The sequence below is a fragment of the Muscardinus avellanarius genome (assembly GCF_963383645.1).
Source record: "Muscardinus avellanarius genome assembly, chromosome: 14".
In the NCBI taxonomy this organism is placed as follows: domain Eukaryota; kingdom Metazoa; phylum Chordata; class Mammalia; order Rodentia; family Gliridae; genus Muscardinus; species Muscardinus avellanarius.
Window position 1 is genome coordinate 60918662 of NC_137800.1, and position 24716 is coordinate 60943377.

The 24716-nt window shown below is 43.1% G+C and overlaps 1 protein-coding gene across 2 annotated transcripts in view; it reads right to left on the reverse strand.

The window, feature by feature from the left end:
- The window catches only part of KAT6A (lysine acetyltransferase 6A), a gene marked incomplete at both ends in the record, with an annotated part of 141324 nt that extends 129248 nt beyond the window's left edge, over window positions 1-12076 (reverse strand). For both annotated transcript variants that reach the window (XM_080710546.1, XM_080710545.1), the window contains one exon: window positions 11477-12076. In XM_080710546.1, the coding sequence (XP_080566672.1) occupies window positions 11477-12076 (600 nt within the window). The remainder of the gene's footprint in view (window positions 1-11476) is intronic.
- Between the last annotated feature and the right edge of the window lie 12640 nt (window positions 12077-24716).

Here is a 24716-nt window from a genome sequence, read left to right on the forward strand (position 1 = left end):
TTTTTTTTTCCCTTGCGGTACTGGGGATGGAACCCAGGGGGCATTGACTACACCCCCAGTCCTATTTTTTATTCTTTATTTTGAAACAAGGTCTCACTGAATTGCAAAGGGCCTCACTAAGTAATAGCTGAGGCTGTCCTCTAACCATGATCCTCCTGTCTCAGCCTCCCAAATGCTGGGATTACAAGCATGCGCCACCACGCTCAGCTCTTAGAAATGTATTTTCTCTTAAATTATAGAGAGGGGGAAAAAACCTAAAAGATGTGAATGACAGACATTCTTAAATGCCAAGAGGTCTGAAATGATGTAATTTCTTCCCCACCCCACCCAGATTCCTTCCACAACTCCTGTTATGTACTTGGATTCATAATATTCATCATAAGGGTAATGTAAAAAAAAAAAAAAAAACTGATCCCATATGTCCAAGCTGAGCTCAATAAAAAAAGGAGGCAGCGAGGAAATTCAGTAAATTTTGCATTTTCTTTATATTCATTTTCCATATGGTTTTTAGTGAGAAGCCATAATGCAAAATTGCATTATTAAATACTACTAGCTAAGGCCGGGCGTGGTGGCACACCCTTGTAACCCTTGTAATCCCCGGTGCTTGGGAGGCAGAGACAGGAGGATCGCGAAGCCAGCCCAGCACGCTGGCTTAGGAGACCCTGTTTCCAAATTTTAAAAAAGTATAAAAAATAGGTCTGGGAGTGTAGCCCAGAGGTAGAAGGGCTTCCAGGAACCCCAGTACCACCAAAAATTAAAAAAAAAAAAAAATACTATTAGCTACAATACAAATTATACCTACAAAGCTTAATCTAAAGTTCTTTTGAAACTGTAGTAGGAAAGCACATGTTAAAGCACTTAGAACAGTGCTCAATGCATCACTGGCCCTTAACAAATGTTAGCTATTAATAGTTTTCTTCTATAAGCAACTGTTTATATTCCCTCAGCCTAATAGATAAGGACAAAGAAAAAAGAAGAGGCCAAGATGGTGAGATCCTCTAGATATTTCTGAAGAACTTGTGGGATCTGTAAATTTTTAAAAAGGAGTTAGGCTGTGCACATTGGTTGGGCATAGAAGTTTTTATTAATTATGGCAAACCCAAGCTGAGTGTGGTAGCACATGCTTGTAATCCCAGTACTTGTAAGGCTGAGAAAGGAGGAGTGAAGGTTCGTGGCCAGCCTCAGCTATTTCACGAGGCTCACCATAACTTAGTGAGACTGTTTTAAAAAATTATAACAATAATAGCTTGGACATAGAATGTCCCTTGGTTCAATCCCCAGCACTGCAGAAAAAAAAATAATACTAATAATGGCTAACCCAAGTTTTACTAGCTTATTTCTTTTAAGGAGTATCACAGACTGAAAAGTACTACAAATCACTAAGCTCATGCACTAAATACTAGAAAAAAATTCTTGGTTCACTTGATTATATTTAATAAACATAGTTTGTTTAAACAATAAATTTAAGCATAACAAATATTTAAACAAATACTGGCTCCACCTGAGTTGTTTTTAAGTTTCTGAGTTAGTTTTTGTGTTTGTTTGTTTGCAGACCTGGGGATTAAAACTAAGATACTCTTTCACCAAGATACAACCCCAGCCCTTTTCTTTTTCTTTTTTTTTTTTTTTTTTTGAAACAGGGTCTAAGTTGTCCAGGCTGTTCTTGAACTTGTGATCCTGTCTCAGCTTCCCAAAGTCACTGGGATTTAAGATCATAGTGCCCAATCTTTGAGTTGTTTTTCTGTTTGTTTTTTGTACTGGGGTGGAACCCAGGGGTATTTTTCCTCAGAATCATACCACCAGCCCTATCTTATTCTTTTATTTAGGTTTTTTTTATTTGTTTTGTTGTTTTTGTTTTTTAATGATACTGGGGATTGAACCCAGAGGCATTCTACCTTAAAGCTACACCCCAGCCTGATTTTATTTTATTTTATTTTATTTATTTATTTATTTTATTGGGGGGGATGGTTCTGGAGATGGAACCCTTCTACCTCTGGGCTACACTCCCAGACCTATTTTTTAAATTTTTTTTATTTAGAAACAGGGTCTCTTAAACCAGCAAGAATGGCTTCGAACCTGTACACTCCTCCTATCTCTGCTTCCCAAGCACTGAGACTACAAGTGTGTGCCACCATGCCCAACTAGATTTTATTTCTTATTTAGAAACAGTTATGTTAGGTTGCTTACAGTCTCACTTCTACTTACTGAGGTGTCCTTGAATCTGTGATCCTCCTCTCTCAGCCTCCCAAGTACTGGATAACAAGTGTGTGCACACAGCACACCACCACCACACCCAGCAGATTTGTTTTTTGGCTAGGGTTTGTTTTTTTCATGAGGGGTGGGGGGGACTGGGGATTAAGCCTAGGGGCATTCTACCTCCATGCTACAAGCCCTTTTTAATTTTTTGTTTGGAAACTAGGTCTGGGTAGGTGGCTAAAAGCCACACTTCATTGCTAAGGCTGTCCTCACACCTGTGAGCCTTCCTGTGTCCTCAAACCTCCTAAGAATTAGAATTACATGTGTGCACCACCACACCTGGCTGAGTTTTTAACATTTTTAAAGAACAAGTCAGCTGAGATCTGCCTCAATGATGTAAACAACGATGTAAGACCTATATTATATTTTTTAAAAAATTGTTGAAATCAATATGTTTCAAATTTGGTAAACCGGGCATAGTGGTGCACGCTTGTAATCCCAGCATTGGGGATGCTGAGACTGGAGGATCACAGTTTGCTGACAACCAGAGCTACTTAGTGAGGCCCTCCACAACTCAGTGAGACCCTGTTTCAAAATAAAAGAATAAAAAATAGGGCTGGGGGTATAACTAGGAAGTATGATGCTCCTGGGTTTCATCCCCAGTACCACAAAAAATAAGTTTCAAACTTGGTAACATTACAAAATCTACATGTCACTATATACATGTCACTATATCCTCACCTTTTTTGTAGCATCTTTTGCTTTCAGAAGATTGTTTTTATTTTTTAAGTAAGCAATCATTCTGTCAAGGACTCCACATATCCCTGAATTTAAATGCATGGACAACTATTATTAATTGCCTTTTTTTTTTTTTTTTTTTGCAGTACTTGGGATGGAACCCAGGGGCCATCTACCTCCGAGCTACACCCCCAGCCCTATTTTTATTCTTCATTTGGATACAGGATCTCACCAAGTTGCTGAGAGCCTCACTATGTAGTTAATTGCCTTTTTAATACAGTATCATAACAGGATATCTGACACTGAAATTACCAAGCTTACATTGATAAACGGTCTTCTCCCATAACACTTTTTTTTTTTTTTTTTTTTTTTTTTGGTGGTACTGGGGTTCCTGGAAACCCTTCTACCTCCGGGCTACACTCCCAGACCTTTTTTATTTGGAAACAGGGTCTCTTAAGCCAGAGGCTGACTTCGAACCTGCACAACCCTCCTGTCTCTGCCTCCCAAGCGCAGGGATTACAAGCATGTGCCACCATGGCCGGTGATAATACCACTATTCTAACATAAAAAAATGTGAAACAAGCCAGGTGTGTTGGCGCACGCTTGTAATCCCAGCATTCAGGAGGCTGAGACGGGAGGATCACAGTTGCACACAGCCTCAGCTACTTAGTGAGGCCCTCCTAACTTAGTGAGACCTTGTTTCATGATAAAGAATAAAAAATAGGGCAGGTGGTGTGGCTTGGGGGTAGAATGCTCCTGGGTTCCATCCCCAGACACCCCCCCAAAAAAGTTAAATAATTTTTACTATAAAGGCCATTTCCAAATAGCTAAATCAAAACTATTATCATTCTTTACTCAGTAATTTGAAAGCATATCCCACTCTAATCATTATCTTCACTTTAAAAATCTAACTTCCTGTCAAAACCCTAATTGACTATAAATTTAAAATACAAATTCCAGAGCCAGGCATGGTGATGCATGCTTGTAATCCCAGTACTTGGGAGGCTGAGCAGGAAGATCACAGGTTCGAAGCCAGCCTCAGCATCTTAGTGAGGCCCTCCACAACTTAGTGAGACCTTGTTTCCAAAAAAATATTTTAAAAATAGGTCTGGAGCCAGGCGTGGTGGTGCACACTTGTAATCCCCGTTCTTGGGAGGCTGAGACAGGAGGATCGCACAGGTTCAAAGCCAGCCTCAGCTACTTAGTGAGGCTCTCAGCAACTTAGTGAGACCCTGTTTCCAAATAAAAATATAAAATAGGTCTGGGAGTATAGCCCAGAGGTAGAAGGCCTCTGGGTTCCACCCCCCAGTACCACAAAAAAAAAAAAAAAAAAAAAAAAAAATAGGTCTGGAGGGTGTAGCCTGGAGGTAGAGGGTCCCTGGGTTCCATCCCCAGTACCACCAAATAAATAAATAATAAAATACAAATTCCAGTAAGAGATTACTACATTGAGATATAACTTAAGAGTAGAAGAGATTTATCAGTCTTTCTATACCAGATTATCTAGCTGAGTAATAACCTGAACACTAACATTATCTGACAATACCTTTTCTCTTTCCAACAGGATGTTTTAGTAAATTATAATAAAGTATTACTCCACAGAATAACATTTTAATAATTCTGGATGATTATTATAAAGAACATGCTTCTCTAGACTAGTAATATGGAACATAAGCTTCATATATTCAAGTAAATTATTCTAAGTGTGTAAAATAAACCCAGAAGTTTGAAATCAAGATGAAAATTATCTCCAAAAGTAACATAAATCCTTCCAAGACTCATGTACAAAACATTTATTTAATGGACCAACACAATCTCAAGTAATACTAAGCTTACCCAAAAAACCATCCACTGTTTTGCTTTCTGCTGTTTCAGTTACCTCAATGTCAAGCATAGTCCAAAAATATTAAATAGAAAATTACAATTCATAAATTTTAAATAACCTTTACTACAGTATATACAGTTATAATTGTTCAGTTGTATTACTGTTGTTGTTAATCTCTTACTATGCCTAATTTATAAATCAACCCTTATAGGCATATACAAAAAATCTACAATTGGATTAAGTCCCAGTAAACCCCTGTATATTTAAATGCCATAAAATGAAAATGAATTTATTGTATCTAACCTACCAAACATGATGGCTTAGCAGCACATTACACTGCAGAGTAGCTTTCCCACTTGATCACCAGGCTGGCTGAGAGCTTGGGCTCCCTGCCACTGGCCAGCATCATAAGAGTCTCATATCCCATGGCCCAGAAAAAGATAAAAATTCTGAATACACTATCTGCTGAATATAACACTTAAATGACATTGTAAATGTAGAAAAATCTTAAGTCAATCCATGGTGAGTTGGGGACCATCTGTGTAGAGTTCAATACTATCTATGGCTTCAGGCATCTAACTTAAGGGTACTGGAATGTATCCCTTGTGAATAAGGGGAACTGTAGTCTAGCATTAAATTAATATCAGCTGGGCATGGTGGCGCACACTTGTAATCCCAGCACTCAGGATGAACCAGAGGATCCTGGTTCCCGGACAGCTTCAGCTACTTAGGCCCTCTGCAACTAAGTGAGACCTGGTTTCAAAATAAAGAATAAAAAATAGGGCAGGGGGTGTAGCTCGAAGGTAGAATGCCCCTGGGTTCCATTCCATCCCTAGATCCGCAAAAAATAAAAATAAAAAATAAAATTAAGAATAAAATATAGGGCTGGGGGTGTAGCTCAGAGGTACAATGTCCCTGGGTTCCACCACTAGTACCCCAAAAAAATAAAAAAAAATTAAATTAATTAATTAATTAATACCTGGAAAGCCAGGCATGGTGGTGCACGCTTGTGATTCCAGCATTTGGGAGCCTGGGACAGGAAAATCACAGTTCACAAACAGCCTCAGCTACTTAGTGAGGCCCTTTGTAACTCAGTGAGACCCTGTTTCAAAATAAATAAAAAAACAGCGATGGATATGTAGCTCAGAGGTAGAATGCCCCTGGGTTTTATCTTAGTACCACACACCAAAAAATATTAATACCAGGACATGGTAAACATTTGTTTTTTGTTGTTTTTGTGTGTGTGTGACACTGGGGATAGAACCCAAGGGTATTTTACCTCTGAGCTACACCCCCAGCCCTAATTTTTTTTTATTCTTTATTTTGAAACAGGGTCTAAGTTGCAAAGGACCTCACTCACTAAGTAGCTGAGGCTGTCCTCAAACTTTGATCCTTCTGTCTCAGCCTCCGAAATGCTGGGATTACAAACATGTGCCACCATGCCGAGCTGTAAACACTTGTTTAAATTTTTTAAATAAATAAATTCACTAAAGCAAGCTCGAAAATTTCCTATATGACACTGATAAAACTTCTATCACAATATCCCACAGGTTCTCCTCACTACTTTTCTATGTAAAAATAACACATTGCACTTTGACTTCATAGCATCTCTTAAAAATAGTTCTAAAGCGGGCATGGTGGTGCATGCTTATAATCCCAGCATTTGGGATGCTGAGACCGGAGGATCGCAGTTCGTGGACAGCCTCAGCTTTAAGGCGAGGCCCTTCGCACGCAGCTCAGTGAGACCCTATTTTAAAAAATAAAAAGACTAAAAAAATTGCGCTAAGGATGTATAATGGGGGTACAATGCCCCTGGGTTCCATCCCCAGTACCCCCCAAAAAAAAATTAAGTAAAAAGGAGTCAAGTGTGGTGTATGCTTGTCATCTCAGACTTGGGAGGCTGAGACTGAAGGATCGCAGGTTCGCCCAGCCTCAGCTACTTCATGAGGCCCTCCACAATTTAGTGAGTCCCTGTTTCAAAATAAAGAAAAAATAGGACTGGGGGTGTAGCCTAGAAGTAGAATGCCCTTGGTTCAATCTCCCAATACAAAAAAAAAAAAAAAAAAAAAAAGTAAAGAGAAACTGGGCCAGGCATGTTGGGGCACCTTTGTAATCCCGGCACTTGGGAGGCTGAGACAGGAGGATTGCACAGGTTCGCAGCCAGCCTCAGCTACTTAGTGAGTCTCTCAACAACTTAGTGAGAACCTGTTTCCAAATAAAGTATAAAAAATAGGTCTGGGAGTGTAGCCCGGAGGCAGAAAAGCCCCTGGGTTCCACCCCCAGTACCACAAAAAAAAGAAAAAAAAAAGAGAAGCTGGGAGTGGTGGCACATGCCTGTAATCCCAGTACTTGGGAGGCTGAGACACAAATATTCCAGGTTCAAGGACAGCCTCAGCAAATAGTGAAGACTCTGAACCTAACAAGACCCTAATTCAAAATAAAAATTAAAAATAGGGCTGGGAGTATAGCTCAGAGGTAGGATGACCCAGGGTTCTATCCAGTACCACAAGAAAAAAGAAAAAAGAAAAAAAGTAAAGAAGAATTTGCTGAGATCACTCCACATAGTCCTGAATTTCATCTGTTTCCCCACTGCTGACCAGGGCAAGAGATTATCAACATTCAAAGCAGAGTGTCCACAGTAGATGCCCAATAACTATCTGCTCAATTAATTAATGCCTAAAAGTGAAACTACTTCTAGCTTGTACCTTCCTTTCTCTAGCACTGCCAATCAATTCTACATAAGAATTGACTGGATAGTTTCCAGGAGAGGAAGGAAAGCAGTTAAACCAAATAAAGGAGCAGACAAATAATTTGTTCAAAGGATTTAATTCCCCACCCACTGTATTTTTATTCTGAATGTGGGCTTTTCATATCTTTGGGAAACTCGCTCAGGAAATTCACTACTGAAAATAAGGCTTCACTAAAAAATACAGAACAGAGCCAGGCATGGTGGCACACACTTGAAATCACAGTACTTGGGAAACTGACAGAAAGATCACAGGTTCAAGGACAGCCTCAGCAAGTAGTGAGATTCTCATCAACCTAGTGAGACCATTTCAATTTTTTTTTTTTTTTTTTTTTTTTGTGTGTGTGTGTGTGTGTGTGTGTGTGTGGTACTGGGGGTGGAGGCTTTTCTACCTCCGGGCTATACTCCCAGACCTATTTTATACTTTATTTGGAAACAGGGTCTCACTAAGTTGCTGAGAGCCTAAGTAGCTGAGGCTGGCTGCGAACCTGTGCAATCCTCCTGTCTCAGCCTCCCAAGCGCCGATATTACTAGCGTGCGCCACCACGCCCGGCTAAAATAAAAAAATTTTTTAAATAGACTTGGGAGGCCAGGCATGGTGGCACACAATTGTAATCCCAACATTCGGAGGTGGAAACCAGAGGATCATGGTTCCCAGATAGCCTCAGCTACTTAGTGAGGCCCCTTGCAATTCAGTGAGACACTGTTTCAAAAAATAAAGAATAAAAAATTAGAGCTGGGGGTGTCACTCAGACTTTATAATGCCCAATTCAGAGATATGGCAGTGAATTCATTTGTTAATAAGTTCCTGTTTCCATGCAGTTAACCCTTTAGACCTAATGAATCAAATCATTGTATTTTGTGTAACTGCAGCCATGTAATCAAGAAACAGTAGAGTTATTACATAATGAATTACATAATAGAACTTTAGTTAATTGTTCACCTTAATTTTTGATATACTCTTTAAAAATTTTCAATGACACAGAACCATTCTGTGAATGGGGTTCTCTATTCATGATTCTATGAGAATTGGGTTAAAGGTATAACACAGGCTGAGTACCACTTATCAAAAACACTTGGAGCCCAGCATGGTGGCACTGGCCTATAATCCTAGTACTTGGGAGGCTGAGATAGGAGAATTGATCACAGGTTCAAGGACAGCCTCAACAAGTAGTGAGAGACTCACTAACCTAGCAAAAGCGTTTCAAATTAAAAAATTTTAAAAAAGAAATAGGAGCAAGGGATGGTGGCGCACACTTGTAATCCTAGCATTTGGAAGGCTGAGACAGGATTGCAGTTTGCAGACAGCCTCAGCTACTTATGAGGACCTTTGCAACTCAGCGAGACCCTGTTTCAGAAATAGTTAAAAGATAGGGCAGGGGGTGTAGCTCAGAGGTAGAATGCTCCTGGATTCCATCCCCAGTACTGAAAAAAAATTAAAAATAAGTGCTGGGAATGTAGCTCAGAGGTAGAATAAGCCCAGGTTCAGGTTCAATCCCTAGTACCACACAAAAACAAAACAAAACAAGAAAACATTTGGGACCAAAACCTTTCAGAATCAGAGTCCTCTGGATTTTGGAATATGTGCATAGACTTTCGCAACTGGGCATTCTCAAACCTGAAAAAACAAAATCCAAAATTTTCCAAAAATCCAAAACCTCGGTGCATTTTGAAGAATTAAGCTTTAGAGCATTTGCCTGTCACTCAAAAAGATTTGAGATTTGGGAGCATTTTGGATTTTCAGATTAGGGATGCTCAAGCTGTAACAGTGTGTTTTCTATTTCAAAGGGAAAAATCAACAGCTAAAACAGATCTCAGGCAGGCATGATGGCCCACACCTGTAATCCCAATACTTGGAAGGATGAGAGAGGAGGACTGCAGATTCCAAGACATCCTCAGCAAACAGTGAGACTCTCATTAACCTAACAAGACCATTCCAAAATAAAATAGTGAGCCGGGTGTGGTGGCGCACGCTTGTAATCCCAGTACTTGGGAGGCTGAGACAGGAGGATCCCAGGTTTGCAGCCAGCCTCAGCTACTTAGTGAGGCCCTCGGCAACTTAGTGAGACACTGTTTCAAAATAAAGAATAAAAACTAGGGCTGGGATGTAGCTTGGAGGTAAAATATCTGTGGGTTTGATCCCCCGATACCACAAAAAAATAAAATTAAAATAATAAAATAAAATAGGGCTGGGTATATAACTCAGAGGTAGAATGCCTCTAGGTTCAATCCTCAATACCACAAAAAAAAAAAAAAAAAAAAAAAATCCCCTAAACTAGGAGAGGTGGTACACACCTGTAATCCCAGTTCTTGTAAGGCTGAAACAGGTTGGTTGCAAGTTTGAGGCTGGCTTTGGCAACTTGACAAAGCCCTCCACCACTTAGACGCTGTTTTCTTTTTTTTTTGGTGGTACTGGGGTTCCTGGAAGCCCTTCTATCTCCGGACTACACTCCCCAGACCTATTTTTACATTTTTATTTGGAAACAGGGTCTCCTAAGCCAGCGTGTGCGGCTGGCTTCGAACCTGCGCGATCCTCCTGTCTCTGCCTCCCAAGCGCGGGGATTACAAGCGTGCGCCACCACGCCCGGCTTAGACGCTGTTTTCAAAATAAGAAATAAAATCGGAGCTGGCAAGGCGGATGTAGTGGCGCCATGCTTGTAATCCCACCATTTAAGAGGCTGAGACAGGAGGATCTCACAGTTTGAGGCCAGTCTCAGCTACTCAGTGAGGTCCTTTGAGACCTCAGGGTCTCAGTGAGACCCTGTTTCAAAATAAAAACTAGGGCTGAGGATGCAGCTCCAAGGAAGATGCCCCTGAGTTCCATCCCCAGTGCCCCCCCAAAAAAATAAAGGAAGAAAGAAAATAGGGCTGGGGGTATAACTTGGAAGTAGAAGAATGCCTCTGGGTTCAATCTCCAGTACAAACAAATAAATATGCAAATAAACAAATAGGGTGGGATATAGCTCAGAGGTAGAATGCCCCTGGGTTCTAGGGTTCAAAGCCCATTACTAAAAAATATTGCTTATCATCAACTGTTATTTGAACAGAAATCCACATGTAGTATCTCAAGATATATTTTTACATACATTCTGTTAACTTTACAATCTTATCCTAGAAGTAGCCTCCATGATTTAAGCAAAATGAAGATAATTTTACTAATATGTACAAAGATGCAACAATGTAATGCACTCCCAGTCTCCAAGAACAATTCAAGAGATGCTAAGATACTAGATCAATGTAAAAAAAAAAAAAAGCTAGCAAAATTCTCTTTATCCCAAATAACTACTCAGCGGCTAAAAACTACTATTAAGACATACTTTGAATTGCACAAAATAACAAATAACAGCATAACACCCACCAGCTTAAGGTATACCACTTGTGCATCAAAACTGCCAATTCTACAGAACTTTCCTAATGCAGGATACTGTATTTGCATCCCATATAACTATAGCTGTCATAAATGTTTAGGACTTCATCATATACATGGCAGAAAGTTACAATATAAACAAGAGAAAAAGAATTACTAAATTTTAAGCCAGGCCTTATATTTGTACACCACAAAATAAAAAGGAAACAGGTAAGTTTGCTTAGCTTGTCTAACCTGCAAAAAAGATGCTCAGAGTCATGTTTCTTCAAACTTGTCTCCAACATTTGGCTGCTCATGAGTTGAAAGTTTTAAGGTTGTATACCATTTTTTAATTCTTTACCTAAATATGTTCTTTTAGGTATATCTACACTTTAAGTAGTCTACACCTTGAATGGAGGCTTCAAGTATTTCAAAGTACCAGAATGATTAGCACCTATGAAGTTTTCACAGCTAGAACTCACCAATGAAAAACCAAAAGGGTCACTCCACAAAAGTCCCCAAACACAAAAATTGAATGTAACTTTGATATAATTCCCAGAAATGCAAATTTGTGCCATCCAATAATCATAAGCTCTCTGAACACAGATGCATACACCTGCCTTACCTTATCCTTTTCATGTGGAAGCAGTGACACTGGAGGTAAAGAGGAAAGAGATTCGCAACTCTCTTTCCCATCAGCACTGGTGGCCTTAGTGTTGAGCCGATAAAGAGGTCCATCTTTGAGGAGTCGGCCATGGCCAATGGCACGCTTGATAGCCAATCGAAACTGCTGGTGAAAGCCAGAGGCAGCATTGCCTCCAAACAATGCAGACACATCCTTCTGACCTTTCAAAAAGCGTTCAATACTTTTCAAAGTTGAGCCACCTGACTCTGCCAAGCCCTCAAATGCCCGTTTGATCAGTTTATTCCAATCCACGTTTTGTTTATTATCCAACTTTCCATGGTTTCGAGGTTTTGGAAGTGCTATTCGCCCAGGATTATCAGGATCTTTATAGGAATTGAGTCCTTTGTTTGAAACTTTTAAAATTGTTCCATCTTTAACACTCAATTCCAACTGTTCTAACACAGTTTTCCGATCTAAGCCATGGGATGAAGATACTGCATTGCATATCCTTTCTTCTGAAGGGCGTTGTTTCTGCTTCTTCACTTTTTTGATGGCCTCCAAAATCCACTCCGTATACAGCGGGTTAGCGAGTTTTACCATGGTGAAGGATTCTGTATATCCATAGAGTCGTTATCCCTTATCCTGATGCTGAGTAAGTTTTACACCATGGAAAACAAGATTCTCGGAGGCAGGGAACCAGTTAACCATAGCATACAAGTTTTCTGGCCAGAGTCCTTTCTCCTTCCACAAATTAGAATGCCTTTCCACTTTTACTGTAGAAACTGAAACAACCAGTTATTTGAAATGTCTTCAAACTTCCCAATAACTTTCTCAATAGCACCACACATGGATCTCTTCATAAAGTTGTAGAACTCCATACATCTCATTCCCAACTTCAGGGCAGACAATGTCTATCTTATGCCTGAAAAACAATGAAAACAATGTCAGTTTTCCATCAAGTCCTATTCGGTAAATGAGCTATAATTGAATGGCCCTAGTCCTTTAAAGCAATCAAAGAGCAAAGTGTTATTGAGCACTCCTAAGACTTTAACACACTTCTGTTAACATTCCAAACAAACATGTAAGTAAACCATTGGGATAAAAAGAAAACAAAACTAAAAAGAGATGAGTAATTAAGATACAATGAGGAAACAAATGAGATGTTCTATGAATGACCTTAGGCTACAACTAACCAGAGGGGTGCTGGCTATTCTGTATTCCGCCACCTCTGCTCAGCAGTCTATGAATTTCAACTCTTCCTTGACATTTCCCCAAGAAACTATTCCGCACTTCAACAAGTGTCTGGATTAGTAGAAAGAATCCTGTAATGAAAGTAAGAGTAAATCTTTCATCTTTCAAAATTCAACATTCAGAGTGGATAAAACAGTAAGATAGGCAGAAAACCAGAAAAGACGTTAACTTCCTTATATACTTAAAAAAATAAGAAATCCAAGTTTCACAGACTGAATTCAAAAGTACAATATTACCTTCCATATAGAAACACACTGAAAATAGCCTAGTGTCAAAGTATTTAAAGTATTTTTACATCACCCAATTTTATCCAAATTGTAATAAATACAGTATGACAGGCTCTTCAAACCAAGATACTAATATCTGCATACTATTCTGGAAGAGAGTGACTATTTCAAACTGTCGATAAACTAAACTGAAGATAAACTAAAAAGAAAGGCCCAGAACCATGGGGGTCAAATGCATATATTGCATATCAAGTGTACAGAATAAAAAAAAAAAGCATTAAGTATTTGTGGGTCTAGAGATAAATCTGACAACTACATAAATTCAAGACTGCTGTCTTAAAATGAACATGAATGACTAAAACAAAAATATATTGTCTCTCTGGGACAAAGTCAATATTCTTTCACACAAGAGAATCTGGCAGGCACAGATTTAAGTCACTAAAATCATGAATTACTTGCTGAAAGAACAAACTCCTTTGCCTCAAAACTATAACTTTAGTTGTTCTTTAGAACTTCTTATTCCAGGGAGCATTTACGTTACCACACAAATAGAAAAATGGCTCCGACAGCAACTATCCTTAACAGTGACACTAAAATCAGAAGAAAAACTAATAAGGATTGGAAAAGTGACCGTACTATTAATTCTGAGAGAAAAGCAGAAGCTGAAGCAGAACCCCCGAACATAAGCTCAGGCTGGCTTTCAAGGTAGCCGTGCTCGGTTCTGGTGAGGGTCTCAGGAGGGGACAGAAACCGGTCTGCAGCACCGTTACCCCAAGAAAGTTCTTCACACGCACATTAACGCCAAGTTAAATGAGCAGCTACAAACTCAAGCGTCCCGGCTGACTGGGCTCACGGGTGGGCGGAGGACTGACAGCCGCTCGCCGTCCTCCCGCCCGGGATCCCACCAGGCTCCGGTGCGCAGAAAGTCGCCGCCGCGCTCGCACCTCAACCGGGGAGAGCGCGGCGCGGCCGAGCGGAGGCGCGCCCGCCCGGCGCCGGTCCCTCCCGCCCGCTCCCACCCCCGGCGCCTCTGCGCGCTCTCTTTCAAAGAGCGAGAAACTTTAAAAACTTGCACCGGCCGGCTCCCTGCGGCTCGCCGCCGGGCCGCGTCGCCGTGCCGCTCGCCGGGAACAGAACCGAGGACTAAGTTAACAATGAAATCACGTGCAGCCAGCCCGGCCCCGTCCCGCTCCTCCACGCGAGCCCCGGCCGGCGGGCGGGCGGCGGGCGGGCGGCGGGTTGACAGCGGCCGCCGCCTCCCGGGCCGCGCTGACAGCCGGCCCGCGCCCACACGTGCGGCCGCCTCCGCGCCACAACACGGCCGCTGTCACCGGGCGCCGCGCGGGCCGGGCTGGGGGCGGCGGCGGCGGGCGCAGGTGGCCGCGGTGGGCGCGCCCCGAGGGAGAGCGGCTCGCCGCGCAGCCCAGCCCGAGGCCCCGCGGCCTGGCCGCCCGCCGCCGCCGCCGCCGCCGGGGCTCGGCCGCGGGCCCGGGGCGCCGGCCGGGGCGGGCGCGGGGCGGCGCGGGCCGCGGGAGCCGGCGCCGGGCGGGCGGGCGGCGGCGCGAGGGGGCGGCCCCGGCGCCCCGGCCCGAGGCCTGGCGCAGAGCGGCGGGAGGCGGCGCAGGCCGCGGCGGGGCCTGCACCGGCCGCCAGCCCCGCGAGGCGGCGGAGCGGGCCGGGAGCGGCTCGGCCGCAGGCTCGGCGGCCGGGGGCGGCCGGGGGCAGCCGCTCTGCTACTTACCGGGGGCGCGGAGAGCCGGGAGCCCGGGGCCCCGGGCCGGACCGCGGAGATGCCCCAAACTGACACGGCCGCCATCTTGGAGACAGTGAGCTCCGGCCGGGGGAGGGGGCCAGGCGGCGGAACAGCCGCGGCGGGAGGGGCGCGCGCAGGGAACGGCGCGGGAGGGGCCGGAACAGCCGCGCGGGGCGGGGCGGGCCGAGCGGGAAGAGCGCGGCCGCGCGGGGCAGGGCGGGAGGGCCGGCGGCCGCGGGGACCAGCGGCGGGTCACGTGGGGCGGTACAAACGCCGGCGCCGCGCGGGCGGGAGTCGGCGCCCCGCCGGCTTCCCTCGCTGCGCGCCGGCCGCCGGGGCCCGGGCGGCGTCCTCTGGGCGCAGCTGGGGAAACTGAGGGCGGGCGGGGCGCTCGCCCGCCCGCGGCGCTGCCCCCGCCGCAGCCCCTAGCGGGGAAGGTTCCCCAGCGCGGCTCCGGCTGAGCGGGCGCCGCTCCGGCCCGGCTGGCGGCCGCGCCCTGCGCAGACGGGCTCGGCTGTGGCTGAGCCGCGCAGGGCACCTTTCCAGGGCCCGGGTGTCCTCTGCGGTCTGCCTGCGTGCTTCTTTGTCTTGTCTCTCGTCTGCTTGAAACTGGGAAGCAGAGATTTGAGTCAGGCTTTTTCCTTTTTTTCCAGCACCCAGGGAAGGCGGTAAACGGCGAGTGAAGAGGCATAAGTGATGCCTAAGTTTCCCGTGGAAGTGCATTCCTGCTGCCGGGCCTCCAGCCACTCTGGGCCCCTGCCTAGACTCCTCCCAACACCACCTTTTTTCTCGTTTTGTCTCAGCTTTAACTTTGATGTTGAGTTCCTTTTCGGAACTTCTGTAATATTGATCACTTGCTCTATTCATTTTGTATCTCCTATGTGGTCTTTATATATGTTTCGTGAATTTCCCAGGTAAATGCTCTTCTTTGATGTCGCTTTACACCTTCCGTTTCTAGCATAATGTTGCACAGGTGGGAAGGGATTGAAACAATGTCTGGTGAAAAAATCGTTTTTGTTTTGGTACTGGGGATAGAACACAGGGGCGTTCAAGCTCCAAGCTACACTCTCATCCCCTTTTATTTTTTATTTTGAAACGGTCTCAGTAAAGTTGCTGAGAATGACCTCAAACCTTTGATCCTTCTGTCAGCCTCTGAAGTACTGGGACTACAGGCATCAGCCTTAACGCCCACCTGAAATTTTTAACCACTAAGAAAGAGTTTATGCACACCTATAATACTGATACTCGGGAGGCAGACAGATGGATTGTAAATTCAATGCCAGCTGAGTAACTTAGTGAGACACCTGTTTTCTCTTTTTTTTTTTTTTTCTTTTTTTTTTTCCAGTACTAGGATGAACCCAGGGGCATTCTACCTACTAACTATACCCCAGCCCTATCTTTTATTTATTTTGTGGGGGGGGGGTACTGGGGGTGGAACCTAGGGGCTTTTCTGCCTGCGGGCTATACTCCCAGTCCTATTTTATACTTTATTTCACTAAGTAGCTGAGGCTGGCTTTGAACCTGTGCGATCCTCCTGTCTCAGCCTCCCAAGCACTGGGATTACAAGTATGTGCCACTACTCCCGGCCTATTCTTTATATTGAAGCAGGGTCTCACTGAGATGCAAAGGGCCTAACTAGCTGAGGCTAGCCACGAACCAGTATCCTCTTGTCTCAGCCTCCCAGATGTTGGGATTACAGGCGTGTGCCACCACGCCAGGATTGAGACCCTGTTTTTGTTGTTGTGTTTTTTGCAAGTCTGGGGATGGAACCCAGAGGCATTCTACCTCCGAGCTACATCCCCTGCCCTATTTTTTATTCTTTATTTTGAAACAGCATCTCACTAAGTTGTGGAGTGCCTAAGCAGCTGAGGTTATCCGAGAACTGCGATCTTCCGCGGTCCACCAAAAAAAAAAAAAAAAAAAAAGCTCTGGGTGTAGGTCAGAGGTAGAGCATCCCTAGGTTCAACCCCAGGTACCAGAAAAGGGCGTCATGAAGCTGCTGAAGCTGTCTGCAAACCACGATCCTCCTTTCTCAGCCTCCCAAATGCTGAGATTTCAAGCATATGCCACCACACCCAGCTGGAAAAAAAGTTTTCACCCTGCCTCATGCCATGTATTATTATACCTCAACCCATACTTTCCTATCTCCATAGCCCTTCTCCACTCTAATTCTTAGCCTAATAGTTGTATGCCAGACTATAGGAGCCACTCAATAATAGTAACAACATGTTTTAGTCCATGTTCCCATGCTGTGACCAAAACATGAACATCGAGGAGGAAAGGTATATTTAGAATTATGGTTTCCGAGGTACAGTCCATAGTTAGCATGCCCCAAGGCGGACGTCATGGCTGTGCATGCTGAGGCAGAGGACCCTCTCATGGCAGCAGGAAAGCAGAGCCAAATGGAGACCCTGGACAGATACAGTCCTGGGCCCCAGTGACCCACCTCCTCCTACTGTGCCCACCTGCCTAAATTACCACACAGTAAATCCATTCAGGTTGTTAATTCTTCAGTGGGTTTATCCACTGATGATATTAGAGGCCTGATTCAATTATTTCGCCTCTGAACATTTTTGCATTGCCAATACAGGAGATTTTCCAGAAGACATTCTCTATTCAAACCATAACACACCATAAAAAGTTATTTTCAAATGATCAGCTCCCAACTCAATATCCTAATGCTGACATTGTTAATATGAGTGGTGTGGTTAGGTTTATTGAATCCCCCTTTATCACCTACTTCCAAGTCCCAACTCCAATTAGAAGAAAAACTGGGGGATACAAGATAGTCTACTAGGAAAGATATTTTTAATCTTAGATGAATCAGACAGAGCATTCTTAGGTAAAATGGGGCCTCTTGTAAAGAAAAGACATCCAAGGAAAAAAAGACATTATTTTTTAGGAGAACAAGGAAAGTTTCCTAATTCCCAAAAAGGACAGATAAAATATTAATAGCCAGGCATGGTCGCACATGCCAATAATCACAAATACTTAAGAGGCTGAGATAGGAGGATCGTAGTTTCAAGAGTAGCTTCAGCAATTTAGTGATACCCTGCTTCAAAATAAAAAAAATACAGTACTGGATGTGTAGCTAGGAGATATAGAATGCCCCTGGATTCACTCTCTAGTGCTACACACACATACACACAAAAATCATTTTAATAGAAATTAAGCTCTTCACGTGCAATTAGCGTATGTTGTGAGTTGTGTTTGCTTTTGGATAATTTTGGGAGAAAACTAACCATTGCCATCCCAAAGCCCAGAAGGGGCCAGGTGTGGTGGCACATGCTTGTAATCCCAGTGCTTGGGAGGCTGAGACAGGAGGATTGCAGTTCAAGGCCAGCCTTGGCTACTGAGTGAGGCCCTCCACTTAGACCTTATTTCAAAATAGAGAATTAAAAATAGGGCTGGGGATGTAGCTTGGAGGTAGGACAGGCACACAGTAGCAATAATTTGAAACAATTTACTTCAACAAAGCATAATTGAGCTTTTCCCTTTTTTACCCCTTTTTTTGTGGCACTGGGAATTGAACCCAAGGACTTTCTATCTCCAAGTTATACCCCCAGCCCTAATTTTTATTCTCTATTTTGAAAAAGGATCTCACTAAATTGTGGAGAGCCTCACTAAATACCTAAAGCTGGCCGCAAAACTGCAGTCCTCCTGTCTCAGCCTCCCAAGTACTGGGATTACAATCATGTAATTACAATCACCATACTGGGCTTTGGTAACTGTTTTTTGCTTTGTTTTGTTTTGTTTTGTTTTTTGGTGGTACTGGGGTTCCTGGAAGCCCTTCTACCTCCGGGCTACACTCCCAGACCTATTTTATATTTTTGAAACAGGGTCTCTTAGGCCAGCGCGGCTGGCTTCGAACCTGCACAATCCTCCTGTCTCCACCTCCCAAGAGCAAGGATTACAAGCGTGCGCCACCACGCCTGGCGTTGGTAACTGTTTTATGTAAAGTCCAGGTCAAATAAAATTCAAGCAGTGCTCTATCCTGGTTTCAACTGAAATTATTTTAGTTCACTTACTTTTTCTTTTCTTTTTTTTTTTTTTTTTTTTTTTTTGCAGTGCTGGGATTACACTGTGTGCCACCACGCCCAGCTCCTGTTTCATTTTTAATCTGGAAACATGGTCTCGCTGCTAAATTGATGAGAGCCTTAGTACTTGCTAAGGCTGTCCTCAAACCTGTGATTCTCCTGTCTCTCCTGTCTCAGCCTCCCAAGGACTAAGAATAGAAGGATTTGCCGCCATATCCTGCTGCTTTATTTTGGAATAGAGTCTGAGTTGGCAGGGGGTGGGGCTCACTAAGTAGCTGACACTGGCATTGAACCTGTGATCCTCCCTTTTCAGCCTCACAAGTACTGGGATTACAAGCTTGCACCACCATGCCCAGCTTTATTTTTTATTTTGAAACAGGGTATCATTGATTTGCTGAGGGCCTTACTGAGTTCTTGAAGCTGCCCTCAAATCTGCAATCCTCCTGCCTCTGCCTCTCAAGTACTGGGATTACAGGCAAGTGCCACCACACCCAGCTTCTTGCCCAGTAATTATTAGCAGAATGCCACACGATGAGTATGAAAAACTGTACAGGATGTGAATAGTATTATCTTCAGGAAAAGCTAGCCCTGTCATTTGCAAGGCAGTTGGAGTGAGAACTAGTGGTCCAGGAGTTCCAACTGAGATTCTTGCCTGTTCTCTGGAATCCTCCATCCCTCTCAAATCCTTGCTTCTTCCAAACCATGAAACCACCACAAACTGCACTGCTTTTCAAGCCCTTTGCATTAGAGCCTTAGCTTTCTGCCTTGAGCATCGTCAGAACTGGTAGATGATATGAGGGAAATTGGCGGTATATTGGGCTCAGATACTCCCCTTGCCTTTCTCGCTAAGAGTCTGGTCTGGGCTGGTCTGGTCTGGTCTGGCTCTGCTGACCTGACAATTTTTCTTGCTGGTGTCTTTGTCTCCTAAGGCCTCTTTCTGTATTTAGCACCAAAGCTCAGACTCTGGACCTATGCCCAGAGTTTCCCCGAGGGACAGAGGTACTGCTGAATATCCTCTCCCCTCTGTGTCCATTTGCCCTTCTCCGAGACTGTCTTTCTAAGCCATAGTTGTCTCAACAGCTCAGTGATGCCTTGCAACAGATGGTTTGTATTTTATCTCGCTCTCTTAATTGTTTTCAGCTGGATCATTGGTTGACTGTAAGGACCCCATCATTCTTAGAACCAGGAAGTGTTTTTTTTTTTTTAATTAAAAGCTTTGGAGACTTCCGGGAAGATGGCGACCGAGAAAAGCGGGGCTTAAGAGCCCCGCTAACAACAAATCTCCATTACCACAAAATCAGCGCCTTTCATAGCCAGAAAACACCATCACCAGTGAAACAAAAAATCTCCAGGCTCCAGAGAGAAAGCGGACTGAGAACAGAGCCACAGAGGAGATACACCGGCCTCGCGCCCGAGGACGCGGCAGACGCGGCAGCAGCGCCATACTGCCGGAGGCACCGGCGAATTCACGGGACGGCTACAGCAAGCCGAGGTGAGCCACTGCGGAACAGCCAGGTGGGATTTCTCCGTGCAGAGAGCATCTAAAGCTCCCAGTGGCCGAGCTCAGCACACGCTGCAGGGATTCAGAGTACAAATCAAAATCAAGAAGAAAAACGCCAGCCCCATAGCCGAGGGTGTAGCAGCGGCGCCATATTGCCACCGGCGGCAGCAGCAGCGAATTCAGCGAGGCCAGTACAGCTACATCTGCGCACTCAAGAACAGTGAGTCAAATTGCGGGCCACAGAGGAGAAATCCCAGTACTGTACTCCCTGGGACTTGACCCAGTGGAGGAGGGGCGGTGGCAGAGATATCACACCATAGGAGAACGTGCAACCTGGCACCCCCCCACAGTCTAAAGCAGCCTCTATCGACTCTCTGGGTCGGAGACTCTGTGATAAAACCCAGTAAAGGAGTAGTGGGGTCTGAGATACTACTGACTCGAGATCCAGAGCACCTTAAGTGAAGTCATAGTGACCCAAGGGAAGAACCCAGAGAAGGCACAAACATCGGAAATCATGGGAAAGAGGAATAATACTGGAGCAATTAATGCCCACAACCCCACAACATCAGAACCCGATAAAACAGAAAATCAGAGATTTCTAGAAGATCAAATCAGGAAAATAACTGTAGAAATAATAGAGGTGCTTCGAAAAGAACTCAGAGAGAGCCAAAAGGAGATAAAGGATGCAATTAATGAAGTAAAGGCCTCAATTCAAAGCACAAACAACCGATTAGAACACATGGAGAACAGAATCTCGCTCTTAGAAGATGAGCAATCCAAAAATGAACTCATACTTTATAATCTAGGAAAAAATATCCGACAGCAGGAATCTGATATTGAAGAAATATGGGCCCATTTTAAGAGAGCTAACCTAAGAATAATTGGAATAGAGGAGGGAAAAGAAAGTGAAACCAAAGGGATCAACAATCTCTTCAAAGAAGTAATAGCAGAAAATTTTCCAAACATAGAGCAAGAGGTTGATACAAAGGTCCAGGAAACTTATAGAACTCCCTTTAGACAGGATCGGAGAAGAGGATCCCCACGCCACATAATTGTCAAAATGACCAATGTGGAAGCCAAGCAGAGAATCTTAAAGGCAACAAAAACAAAGGGCCAAGTGACATTCAGAGGCAAACCAATTAGAATCACTCCAGACTTCCCAAACCAAGTCATGAGAGCCAGAAGGGCTTGGAGTAACATATTCCAAACTCTGAAAGAAAACAACTTCCAGCCAAAAATTTCCTACCCAGCAAAACTTTCTATCAAATTAGATGGAAAAATAAGAAGCTTCCATGACAAACAGAAACTGAAGGAATTTATGTCTTCAAAACCAGCACTAGAGAAAATACTCAAAGAGATTAACTACAAAGAAGAAAAAGGTAGCACACACCAGAACCAGAGAAACAAGAGTTTCCATCCAACAGACAACTAAGATTGGTTATCTGTGGAGATTCATTACTTATGTTAGTCTTTTACCTATCTCTAAATGGTATTGTTTGCCTTTATTGTTGTTAATTTTTAGGATTTCTAGTTGGAATATTAATATACCTTTAGATATAGAATTTGGAAATATTTTATCCCATTCTATTAGTAACTGTTAACTCTGTTTACATTGTCTTCGGATATACAATTTTTTTATTTTTTTATTTTTTAGGGAGTCTGTATACTCCTCTGTTGCCTGTGCCATTGAAATCATAACCAAGAAATCACTGCCAATTTCAATGTTGTGAGGTTTTATGACCCAGATTTTCTCCTAAAAGTTTATAGTCTTAAGATTTATATTTAGGTCTATTATCTATTTTGAGTTAATATTTGTATATGGGATTAGGTAAGGGTCCAATTTTATTCTTTTCCATGTAATTATTATTTTTTAACAATATTTAGTTAAAAGATTATCATTTCCACCACCAAATGTTCGTGGAAACCTTGTCAAAAATAACTTGACAATATAGGGAAGAATTTAGCTCTAGGCTTTTATTTAACTCCAGTGGTTTATATATCTGCCTTTAGAATAGTACTACACTGTTTCAATTATTGTAGCTTTATATGGTTTGAAATCAGAGAATATATATCTTCTGGCTTTGTTCTTTTTCAAGATCGTTTTGGGTACCTAGACTCCATATTCCATATTAGGATAGATTTTTTTCTGAAAAATAAATACATAAATATATGATAGTTTCACCTAAAAAATAGAAAAAAATATTCTCTGGTAAGAAAGCAAAAAGAAATATTGAAATGTTATCTTTAAGTCATCAAAAGCTTGGTATCAGACAAATGAAACTGTTATGTGAGATTATCATTTTTAATTTTAGATAAGTTGCCATAATACTAGATGTCAACTACTAAGCCAAGCATGGGAGGGAGGGATAGGGAGAGAATGGGGTGGGGATTGGGTGGGGGCTGACTGGGAAAAGTGTGCATGTATGTCTACAAAAGTATGTATCCTACTATGATGTATGAATACAGTGCACCAATTAAAAAAAAAAAAAAAAAAAAAAGCTTTGGAGCCGGGTGTGGTGGCGCACACCTGTAATCGAGTAGTATGGAGGCTGAGACAGGAGGATCACAGGGCTCTGGCCAGCCTCAGTGATTTAGCAAGACCCTGTTTCTTCTTTCTTTTTTATTAGTTGGGGATTGAAGGTAGAGGCATTCTACCTCCAAGCTACACCTCTAGCCCTATTTTATTTTTAAACAGAGTCTTGCTAGGTTGATGAGAGTCTCACTACTTGCTGAGGCTGTTCTCAAGCCTGTGATCCTCCTCAGTTTCCCAAGTACTAGGATTATAGGTATGCATCACCATGCCCAGAAAGACCTTGTTTCAAAATAAAAACAAGCCGGGCATGGTGGTGCACGCTTGTAATCTCAGCATTTGGGAGGCTGAGACAGGAAGATCCGGGTTCTCGGACAGCTTCAGATACTTAGTGAGGCCCTTTGCAATCCATTGAGACCCTGTTTCAAAATAAAGAATTAAAAATAGGGGTGGGGGTTAAGCTTGGAGGTAGAATGCCCCTGGGTTCCATCCCCAGTACCGTAAAAATAAATAAATAATAAATAAAAACAAAATAGGGTTGGGGTATAGCTCAGAGGGAGAATGCCCCTGGGTTTCCCTAGTCCCCTCCAAAATAAAAAGGTTGGCCTTCTTTCCTTTATAATAGAAAAATGTCTGAACAAGGCTCTGCCTGAGGTATCAAGATAGTTTCCCACACTGCCTGTGTATCAGAACTACCTGAGTATTATTTATTTATTTATTTTTACAGTGCTGAAGATTGAACCCAGGGGCATTCTACCTTCAAACTACACCCAACCCTTTTATTCTTTTATTTTAAATAGGATCTCACTACATTGTGGAGGCCCTCACTAAATAGCTGAGACTCTCCACAAACAAACCTGCAATCCTCTTGTCTCAGCCTCCCAAGTGCTGGGATTACAAGTGTGCAACACGATGCCCAGATCTGAGTACTTTTTAGTAAGAGTTCAGAATTCCATACCAGACACTGAAGAACTCAATTTCTTTTTTTTTAATCTTAATTATTGAGGCTCAGTTTATTTCTACCCTGCTATATTATCACAGATGATCTATAGACCAGATTTTTTCCTGCTGATGATAGAACTAATTATATTCCACTGTATAGAATAAAATATTTTAAAGCAAAAGTTTAAATCACTACAATATAAAATGTAATCGCCTGCCACACAGAGAGAAGTGCTATTTAATAGGATTTCCACAAACAAAATAAATATTGTAGGAAGAGCCATAAGGTAACATAATTTATTATAAAAGAACAGCAAGAATATGTAGATTGCAGAATAATCCTATAAGTAATGTCAAAGAATCACCTTCATGAGCTAACTAATTAGCTCATTAAAGCATCCCATCTCCCCGAGAAGCTGAAGAACTCAATTTCTAAAAGTGAGTTAATTTTTACTCTGTGTTCTTAAAATCTTCAGGTAAAAACATCTGCTCTGACCATGACTGAGTAACCAGGACTGCATTTATTCTACCCTCTTAACTGGAAAACCTAGCAAAATATATAAAATGAACGTTTATTTCATAAACCATAATGGTTGATGGGAGAAGAGAAGGCCCAGCTCAGCAGAAGCCTGCCCTGGCCAGCACCCTGAGAGTCCCCAGCCCCAGGACAGGAAGCAAGGGAATCAGGGGTGCAGGAGTGTCGCTCCCTTGAAGATATAAGTTTCAGGATTCAGGGAGGCCAGTGTAGCTAACATGTGCAAGGCACAGAACTATAAGATAAGGACTCCAGATATCTACAGAAGGGTCTTCTTGAGAGTACTGATTTGCACGTTTGAGAAGACACTAATTGAGAGCTGGGCGTGGTACACCTGTAATTGGGAGGCTGCGATAGGAGGATTGAGGCCTCACAGGGTTGAGGCCAGCCTCTGCAGCTTAGCAAAACTCTGTTCCAAAATAATAAATAAAAGGGCTGGGAGTATAGTTCAGAAGTAGACTGTC